The 10109-nt window shown below is 53.8% G+C and overlaps 3 protein-coding genes across 3 annotated transcripts in view; 1 reads left to right on the top strand and 2 right to left on the bottom strand.

The window, feature by feature from the left end:
- Positions 1-2129, bottom strand: part of MONBRDRAFT_28696 (uncharacterized protein) — a gene marked incomplete at both ends in the record, with an annotated part of 6324 nt that extends 4195 nt beyond the window's left edge. Inside the window, 3 exons of the mRNA XM_001749093.1 lie at positions 336-469; positions 526-690; positions 812-2129. Coding sequence (XP_001749145.1) covers positions 336-469; positions 526-690; positions 812-2129 — 1617 coding nt within the window. The remainder of the gene's footprint in view (positions 1-335; positions 470-525; positions 691-811) is intronic.
- Positions 2130-2603: 474 nt separating this feature from the next.
- Positions 2604-3786, top strand: MONBRDRAFT_33983 (uncharacterized protein; the record flags this gene model as incomplete). Its single annotated transcript, XM_001749177.1, has 4 exons — positions 2604-2879; positions 2963-3080; positions 3239-3415; positions 3508-3786. The coding sequence occupies exons 1-4, from the start codon at positions 2728-2730 to the stop codon at positions 3784-3786; spliced, it is 726 nt and encodes a 241-aa protein (XP_001749229.1). The 5' UTR covers positions 2604-2727.
- A 236-nt stretch (positions 3787-4022) lies between these two features.
- On the bottom strand, positions 4023-9681 carry MONBRDRAFT_28694 (uncharacterized protein; the record flags this gene model as incomplete). Its single annotated transcript, XM_001749092.1, has 12 exons — positions 4023-4037; positions 4123-4231; positions 4363-4503; positions 4628-4710; positions 4814-4921; positions 5055-5223; positions 5322-5413; positions 5521-5595; positions 5702-6842; positions 6934-9125; positions 9219-9508; positions 9585-9681. 12 exons carry the CDS (start codon positions 9679-9681, stop codon positions 4023-4025), a joined length of 4512 nt encoding a protein of 1503 aa, XP_001749144.1.
- Positions 9682-10109: the final 428 nt, after the last annotated feature.

Here is a 10109-nt window from a genome sequence, read left to right as displayed (position 1 = left end):
GTACGTCTGTTATGGAGGAGCGCATGACGGTCAGTTTACGGTCGACAACTTTACGCNGCGTTTAAAAACTCAATCGTTTTCACCTCCTGTAGCCAGAGACCAAAATTAGGCAATTGCACGAGCCAGGTAGCCCAGGGCTTCAAAATGGCACAGAAGGTAGCGAACCCGGTGAGGTGCGCGGCTGATAAGCTGAAACAGCTTGAAGCATCCTTTGGGAGTCAAGTCTGATCGATATTTCTGGTAACGTGGATGAAGGCAAAACAGTGAGGCCGGGCAAGGCACGAGCCCTTGCAGTTGATCATGGCCATATGCGCCGGGAGCATTAAATCACGCACTTGCATCAGGCCCTGCCACTCGATAAAGCCAATGGTACCGTTGCCATCCGGGTCGAGTTCATTGAAGGCGCGCACAAGCGCGATGCGTTCTTTTCGACGATCTTTCTTGTACTGATGGCGGCATAGGAACGCGGCTATTAGCATAGCACAATTGGGCGGGCGGAGAGAGACGGCTGAAAGGCGCATGCACCTGCCTGCAGGCCAGCCGAGGTCCAGTAGGAGTCAGTTACCACGGCCAGGGTCATGGGAACGATCAAGAAAACACCAAGACCAATAAAGATGCCAAAAAATATAAAACTCTCCCAATGGCGAAGCCAAGCAGGGAGCATGATATCGGGATAGTTCTCGGTCGTCACTATGAGAGACAAAGCATACACAAGCGCGATTCGTAAGAGCCGCTACGGAGTGCTCCTTTGTGTGCGATTGCTCAGCTGCATGAGCTGTAAGAGAGGAAATAGCGCGGAATGGACCCGTACTGAGAGTGAACATGTGCACCATTGCGATGAGAACGTTGTCAAAGGCACCCTGCAACTCAGGGTCGTCGGTGTCGGCGCAAAGCGTGCTGTAATACCCTCGAAAGAGATGCACGCCCATGGCGCTGAAGAGGAGGACGAAGAAAAAGATGCCCACCATCAGGCGGAGGACGGGCATGACAAACGCTCTGCTGGCCAAAGCCTGGAACAACCGTCGAATTTCCCGCTCGCGCGTCAACAGGATCCAGGGCCGCAGCAGACGGAAAGCCTGGACAACGTTGCTGCAGTAGCAAATGTAATCGGTGATGAAAAAGACGATGAGCAAGGCAAGGTAACGATTCCACTTCTTGCTGAGAAATATCCATCCACCCATGAGGTACACCTTGATGGCAGCATCGACACAATAAATGGCAATGGCCAAGGGCGCCAGGGCCAGGCTAGCTGCACGGTGGTCTTCTTCAATCCAGACCAAGGCAGTGTGCAGTAGCACGGTCAGCGTGAAGATGATGCGGGCGGCTTGGTGATTGCGCATGGTGAAGAGAAGTACAAAAGGCCGACCGCGCTCACTCATGGCCATAAGGCCATGCTTGTCATGCCCGTTGATGGCATCGTGCAGCCAATAGGCTGCGCGCATATACCGAGCGTCCCATTCCGCCTCATCCAGACGGACATTGACCTCGGCGTTCTCGTGGCCCTGCTGATACGCGTTGAGAAGGTCAGCCGATGATCCTTGCGCGGTGGTCTTGGCGGTCTGGCTCACGTGGGCAGTGAGACTGGGTGGCTCTGCGCCGGCCAGCGAAGTTCTGCCCGAGACTTGAACGGAGGTGCGCGTAGGATGTGATTCGGTACCATTGCCATTAGGTACGGGACTGGTATGCCGGGCACTCGCATCCAAGAGCTCGCAATCTGGGCTTGTTGCAATGCCGTCTTCGCCAGAGATGTTTAGGCTATCGGTGTCCTGTGCCGAGAGCTCAGCCTGAAGCTCGCTGAGCTGGCGAGTCAGGTCAGCATTGGAGACAGCGAGAACATCGTCGGAAAGGTCATCGTCCGACTCGTCCGCCTCGAGCAGCCCTCGTCGGTCCGCACGTGAGTTGACTAGATGCATCAGCTCCTGGGCACGCGACCAAGGGCTGCGTGGCGGAGCTGCGGTGCCCTCAGCACGCGAGGAGCGACCCGTGGCCGAGTCTTGCGAGGGACGAGGATGAACACGCACTCGCCGAGCTCCAGAGCCAGGTCGAACGTGGGGTTCAGGCGTGATCAGACGCTGCAACTGCGGCACCACCTCCACGTCCCGCTCGGGTCGCCCCGAGCCCTCGGCCATGGTGGTGATGCTGTCACCATAAGTATGACCCAGGCTTTCTGCACCTCCCCATTCGCTGGAAAAAATAGCCGGGGGTGAGGCGTTGGTCCAACTTTTGAACTGCCTCCGGACAATACACCTCGTGCAGTATCGCTGTATGGCCAAGTCTACTTCCACCCTGGGCCTCCGGTGTGCCTCTGGACCAAGTCCTGTATCTGCACAGACACAGAGAGACAGACAGAGAGAGACAGAGAGAGACGAAGAGAGACACAGAGAGAGAGATCGAAAAAACAAGACTTAGTGAAAAAAATCAACAAAAAATCCGTTTTTTTGAGAAATTTTGTTGTCATGAGTCCAGGTGGAAGTGTGATACTTGTCTCAGTATCGCTTACACGTATGTTAACACACACACACACACACACACACACACACACACACACACACACACACACACAATTATTCAATTCAAGTTCTCTCGCTTTTTTGCTCTCTCTCGCTCTCTCGCTCTCTCTCGCTCTCTCTCTCTCGCGCTCTCTCTCTCTCGTGTGTTCGAGGTGGTGGCAGGTCTGGCTCCGACTTGGGGAGACTTGGGGACGGTGGCAGACAGCATACAGATAGCATGTTGAAGCTTTTACAACGTTTTTTCAAGGCGGATGCCTTGACGGCCAATACGGGTCATCGTGTGCTCTTCGATTTGACCCTCCCTGAGACGCTCAAAAAGTTTATGGTCGCCACGGACAAGGACTTTTTTGGGGGCTTTAGCGAAGCACAGTAGGTGACTGATATACCGCTTGTGGTGATATCCACACCTGCCGTGTTTCCAACCTCACTTGAACCATGCTCGTTTTTGTTAGAGTGGAACACCACCCGGATGGCTTTGCAAGATTCAAAGGACACCTGTCAACAACCATTCCCGAAGGCTCCAAAATGGAACGTAGTGGCTTTGCGCTGTTGCGCTCGCGCTCTCAGCAGGTCTGTCTTTGTACTTGTTCAAGCCCCCAGCCCGCTTTGACTCGTTCATTCGTTTTTCATTCACGCGTTCTGCACAAACACACACACACACACACACACACACACACACACCAGCTTTTGCTCATGCTCCTGCGCCTTGGCTTCGTGCCCCGGTGTAGATGCGTCGAATTGACAGTCCGTATCTGGATATTGGGGACACCAATACGCTCGAATTTGAGGTGCGCGGCGATGGCCGTCCTTACATTATCAATTTGCAGTCATCCTCACTCCACGACGAGGACCTTTACCAAGCTTTCTTGTATACCCGGGGCGGGCCTCATTGGCAAACGGTGCAGGTACGCTCCGAAGTGGCGCTTTCCTGAGCTCTCAGGTCATGTACCCACCTGCAGCATGACACACTCACGGGCGCGGATGGCCTGGACACTAGATCCCGCTAGCTGACTTTCTGCTGACGCACATGGGCTACGTTCAGAATGAACAAACGCTGCTTTCCCATGAGAGGATCCGAACCATCGGCTTCCTGCTTGCCGATCAAACTGACGGGCCTTTTCAGCTTGACGTCAGGCGTATTTCCGCCACCACCCACCGCAAACAAATCACCCGTTTGGATGTCAACGGTGCACAGATGACAAGTCCGCTTCCAAAGGACCCATCTCGTGCATCAGAAGCAACAAATCAGACAGAAGAAGAAAAAGGCGGTCGTTGAATCTGAGTGCCCCGGCATAACATGTGTGGCTGCTGTATTCACTTGAGCAAAGTGCGCAGCATGGTGCACACCCAAACGGAGTTGAGCTATCATCAATTACGGTTCTTTGGTCCACTTTGACTTTTGCGTCAGTCGAAGCTAAGAATAAAATTTTAAATAACATCTAAATCGATAGCAGTGCAGCTGAAAGGGAAGCGTGGAGATTTACGCTCACACAACCACGCTAGCCAGCTTGTTTACAGTTGACTCTCCTGTTGAAGACAGCGCATATCAACACAGCAACCATTTAGCACAGTCAAATATCTACCATCTCGTGACCCTGAGATCAAAACTCACCACCAACGCTGACGCGTCCACGTCCCAGACCGGTATGGCCGCAGCCCGCTCGCTGCGCAAATTAAAGGCGTCGATCGGCCCCCGTTTAATTGGCTCGCGCTCCCAGACACTACGTACCACCCTGTCAACAGCAACAAATGCCCCAAACGTTAAATTTGGAAGCAAAGAAGAATAAAACTCTTTCCACCAAAAAAGCAGCCGGGCTCGGATTTTGCGTGCTGATATCTGCGCCAGACCAACCGTTGAAGTTGTGGTGGCATGTCTGCTTGCAAGACTGGCCGCTCACCCCGTTGCAGAGCCAGCATTATCGCTTCGGGCCCCTTGCCCTCCCAGGGCCGTTGGCCGTTGGCAAAAATCTCCCAGGCAGTCATCCCCAAGCTCCTGTTCGCCCAAGAAAACCCCAAAAGCAAGTGAATGACTGACCCCAAGCCAACTGTGCGTGTTTGGAAGGGGCTGCGGGACTTGATGAATGAGTGGGTGGAGGGACGACAGCAAGTGCACGTACCAAGCATCTGAGGCGGGCGAGAATCGCCGATGTACGAGTGACTCCGGTGCCATCCAAGCAAAAGGCAAAGCGACTTTGGACGTCTGAACATCGATCGACCAAGTAGGCACGTCAAACAAGACGTGTTTGCTTTTGCGCTACAAAAACGCTAAACGATTGCCTGGACATACATGCATGCGCACACACCTGTTTATAGTAGACCTGTTCACGAACAGTTCGTGCCAATCCCAGGTCACTGATTGCAATCCGAAGCGGCTGTAGAGACATGACCAACGTATTGCGACATGCTACGTCCTACAACCATACGTTGGATATGCGTCCCAGAATAAGAAAGATCATAGAGTGCAGCTTTGAAGCAGATTGAAATCAAGGCAGTCACAGTGATCACAATGTCAGAGCACGTAAATAGCTTTGAGGCGGCACATACACGATGAACAATGTGCTTGGCATGCAAGTGGCTCAAGCCCTGTGCAAGCTGTGCCACGGCCTCCATTTTGTCAAAAACTGTCAAGGACTGCCCCTTGGCGCCTTGACGTAGGAGCATGCGCAGGTCGCCATGGGGTGCCATTTCCATCACCATCGCCACAAGCCCTCCTCTGTCAAGTCGGATTTAGAGAATGGATGCGATCATTAATTGGAAAAGCAGACATGGATTGCCAGCGCAGCAGCGGTACGAGCAAGGCGCGCAACTTACGTCATGGCCACGCAGCCATACAGAGTAACAACGTGGGGGTGTTCTCCAGCATACAGCAGGAGGTAGGCTTCAACTAACAGATCCTTGGAAACCTTTTGGGCGTGCAAAGCACAGAATGATGATGTGTAAAGTGAGTGCTTGAGAGGTTGCCTGTTGATGCTGGGCGATGTGCCATGGTCGGGCGTATGCTCGAACTCACCAAGTCGAGCTCATCGGGATTCTCAGAATGAGGCTGCTTGATAGCGAGCCATTCATCACGCCCACGTAGCTTACCCTGGCATCATCACACAGGTCGCACATCAGGGTGCGTGATTCATGTTGCCACAAAAAAAAAAAAAAAAAAAGTCTGCAATTCTCATCAAACGCAGTCGAAGACTTACCTTATAAACGATGCCAAAGTTACCAGCCCCGATAGCGGACTCGAGGGTGACATCAGCAGCATCCCAAATCAACGGGCGCATTGCGTCCTGGAGCGGTGCCAGCTTTGAAGGACCGAACCCCAGCAATTCTGCAACGCGCTTCTGTGCCGCCAACGCGACCTCAGGTGGCAACATGGCCTTGTTGCCTCGAGCCGTGCGACGGCGTCGATAGAGGAAGACTCCAATCAATGTGAGTGCAACTAAAACTGCCACGGCCAAACCCACCACGAGACCCGGGGCCAAAGGCGCTTTAGCTCCTTGCACCAGTGCTGTGCCTGCAGTCGTGGATGGTACAGGGGTGGTGAAATTCAAAGTTGACACAGACGTTGAAGTTGTTGTGGTTGGCATAGTTGTGCTGGTCACAGTGGCATCGGTCTCAAACAAAGTGATGGGTTCTGTCACAAGACTTGACGACCCATTGATAATGAACACGATGATGACAGGTGTCAGCACGTCTGTGATGCCCAAAGTCTGTGTGTTGATGGTGACGCTCATTTGCGTGCCGTTGACTGGCACAGTGGGGAGTGAGCGCTCTGTCGTCACCACGGGCAAGTTGGTGCTGTTAGGCGCCGTTATTGTTGTTGTTGTGGAGGAGGACCCCTCAGTGGGCAGAAGCGATGACACAAGGGTCACAGCAACAGGCCCGCTGGTTGCGCCTTCGTATTGCCCATTAGCCACACGATAAAAGGAGGCCACCTTCATATTCGCTGCCAATGGAATCCCGATGGGATAGGTCGACGTCAGAAGAAGATTAATGGCCAGGCCAAAGCGCCCAGCAACCGTGGCCTCTACATTAGCGGGAATACTTGTCACGAAGCTAAACTGAGGTAGCACTGATGTCAGATCAGGGTATAGACTGTCCATGGACAACGTTATCCAACGCGTCACAAGTAGCTGGTTGGCTGTAGATACGCCCTGATCTGACCAAGTTCGAACCATAGCACCGTCAAAAGAAGTCACGACGGGGTCCCCACGACCCAGAACAAAAGCACTGGTGCTGACGCTGGGCTGGGTCCAAGGGCCACTGGCAGTTGGTATGTTCAAAGAAAGGCCATCCGATGTGGTGGGCAGCAGCAGGACCGTCATGGGGTACTCATGAGTTCTATCAAGCAATGAGGCGAGTGAGATGATACAGGCATAGCACTCAAATCAACGCTTGACAGAGAAGCAATAGCGGTCACCAGGGGACGCACGCATCATAGCGCAAAACTACGTTGGATGCAAACACGACATCAGACCCAGAGGACTGGAGGGCAATGCGACAGTCCTGGAAACAGTTGCCTAGTGGGGTTGCTCCGCCGATGGCTACTCGGTTTGCCGTGGCCGCCACCTCCACACCGACCCAAGCCCACTGGAGAAAGTTGCTGTGAATGGCCACGTCAGAGCCTTTGACGACCACGCCGCGCACGCATGACGAGAACATGTTGGGGTTTGCACCCCAATCAGAGGCCATCGTGTCCCACAAAGCTGTGCTGCCATTGGGGGGCAGACCAATCTGCACATGTTCAACGGCCGATTCCACAACAATACCATCGAGCCTGTCACCGCCCAGCAAACTGTTTCCTTGCACAAAAACGCCACGCGCTGACCAGAGGGCAACAAGGGGGCTACCATAGGCCAGGGTGTTATTGACAACTATCACGTTGGTGGAGTTGCCGTCCACGCCCAGCGCGCTAAAATGGCTGCTGGGCAGAGGGTCTGAATCGGAGCTGTTCGAGATGACGTTTGACTGCAACACACAATCGTCGACATCCACTAACCAGAAAAGTGGCGCTTGTGCCATACTGCTGATGACGGTACAGTCGGAAATGGTGGTGGAGACGCTATTACGCACAATAACGACCGGTGACTGACTGTAACCACGCTTCAAGAGCCCATGCTCGTCCTTTTGCCCGAGTACGACACCACCCCAGCGCCGGCGCCGGGGTGCAGTTTGGGACGCGTCAACAAACAAATAGGTGTTGGTCAGCGTTACATTGTGGGAGTCACGGATGAATATAAGCGGGTCATCGCCCAGAAGCAAGGCGCCGCCAAGCTGTCCCTCGACAGACTGAGGATTGATGTCATTGAGCCGAACATTTGAGCTGTTCAACACCTGAATCTGAGACAAAGAAATACCAATGTTTTCGATGATGACGGGCTCTGGCATGGTCGAATTGACGACACGGATGGCACTTGGTAAAAGGACGCAAACAGGGTCGTGGTGTATGTTTGTGACGACGGCAGGACCTCTCAGGTCCAGGACGCAGTCCACGCTTCCCAAAATCACATCGGATATAAACCGGGAGGCAGCTGGATGGGTGTGGGGTTCCACACGAACAAAGGTCCCCGTGTTGCTCACGTTCAAGTTACAATAGCTGGCGCGTGCATTGACCCGCGTAATGTTGACCAGCTGTGCGTTCGCCTCAATCACGATGGAGAAGAGTATGGGCAGTTGATTGTCCTGGGCAAGGCTGGCCATCGCAGCCAACGCCCCGTACCGCGCCATGCTGCCGTACCGAAGTGTTCCGCCACTCACGCGTAAAAGCACGTTGTCAGCACGACCAGAACGGAAATTGCTATAGAGTGCGGACGCTGTGAGATCGACGTCTGTGCCAGAGGAAATGACAGCAAAGCGAGCAATGATCAACGATGAGCCGTATCCGTCGTAGAGGTCTCGAACCACCACGTCGTGCGCCGTGGCTTCGATGACAAGCCCCGTTTCCATGTTGAAATTCAGAAACGTGCCCTCATCGTCCAAGGTGCCACCAATGTGGACGCCTTGCAATACAGTGTGACGGCCGGAAACCAGCACCCCAAAGATGCTGCAGACTATGACATTGACAATCCGCGTATCCACAGCTGAGGCAGTCACGTGGATGCCGACTTCGGAAGACACGAACCAAAAAAAGTCGAGCTCTTTCTTCACGTTGACGTAGGAAGTGGACAGACTGACGTTGACCCCAGCAATGTGCACGCCTGGTGCGCCGATCAGGATGCTATTGCTCACTTGGATATTGCGTGCTGACGCAAGAACATTCAACTGCAGCCCGAGATTGAAGCTGAACCAGGTGTTGTTCCTCTCGCTTGAAACATAAGAGTCAACCAAAATGTTCGTGCTGTTCACGATACGCAGCCCGTCCCCGTCGTTGGAGATGACGGCGAGGCTTTGAAAGGTGGTATTGTGGCAATTCAACTCAATGCCGTGACCGACCCCGTTCCGGATGCGATGATCGGCAAAGTAATGTCCGGTGCCCATCACCTCAAGACCCGTGCCAAGGCTCTGAGAAATATTGAGGAACTCAAACACATGGTTCTGCCCTCTCACTTGCACACCCACGCCCAGAACACTGAGAACTGAAACATAATTGAGATTATGTCGACTGCCTTCCACCAGCACCCCGAGCTGGCCAGCAAAGATACCAATGTCATGGAGGTCGTGACCCTGACCACGGAGGTGCAGGCCCACGCCTGGCGCATGGAAGACAGCAATGCGAACCAAGCGCACATTGGACGCTGGGGCAAGCTGGACGCCAGTGTGGTAAAAGGTGAGACAGCGAATGTAAATGTTATCCGCTGAAACGTTGAACATCTGCAGGTTATCTTCGGGAAAGATCACATTGGCACAGTCGGTCAAGGTAAGCGAGCCGTCGATATGCAGTCCTTCGATGTCTAAAGCGTTGTCTAAGAAGGAGGCAGCTACGTAGACTTGCGGGACGCTGATGCGTATCTCAGGCTCGGGTGCCAGGCGCGCCTGATTTATTGCCCACGACCAGCTCCCAACCTGACCTAGGGTATATCGAAGAAGTCAGGCGGGGCCATCCATGCCACATTCCAGGTGCGTCAGGACCTTGGTCGCTCTTACCGGTATCGTTGGCCTGGCTCACGTAGAAGGTTGAACCCGAGGTGCGGGGGAGGTTGATGTGAAGTAGTGCAAGCCCCATCAAGAGCAACATTGGCATGGAATCCGAGCGGCCAAGCGGCCAACGTGCCACGACCCTCCCCATCTGGCCGGGTCCTCCGTGCCACCAAACACGTGCAAAAGGCACCGCTTCTTCAAACCAGACCACAGAGAGCCATGGCAAACACGCCAAGCCAACTACCGCCCCCCCAACACTCCAACCCCTGCTGCCCAAACCCCGCGTCCACAAGGCTGCGCGCGTGCGCGCGGGAAGGCCTGTCACAGAAGTCTTGATGCGCGCCCGGACAGGACTGATGATGATGATGATGATGACGATGAGCAGCAGCAGCAGAAGTGTCAAAAAGTACGAAAATGATAGAACGTGACTCATCTTCTTGAGTCCTTCCTCGAACTCTCTCAAACTCGCTCTCTCTTCTCAAACTCTCAAACTCTCAAACTCTCAAACTCTCTCAAACTCTCTCTCACTCT

The sequence above is a fragment of the Monosiga brevicollis genome, genomic scaffold (assembly GCF_000002865.3).
Source record: "Monosiga brevicollis MX1 MONBRscaffold_28 genomic scaffold, whole genome shotgun sequence".
Lineage (NCBI taxonomy): Eukaryota > Choanoflagellata > Craspedida > Salpingoecidae > Monosiga > Monosiga brevicollis.
Note: the sequence above shows the minus strand (reverse complement) of the source record. Positions and strands in the feature narration are given on the sequence as shown.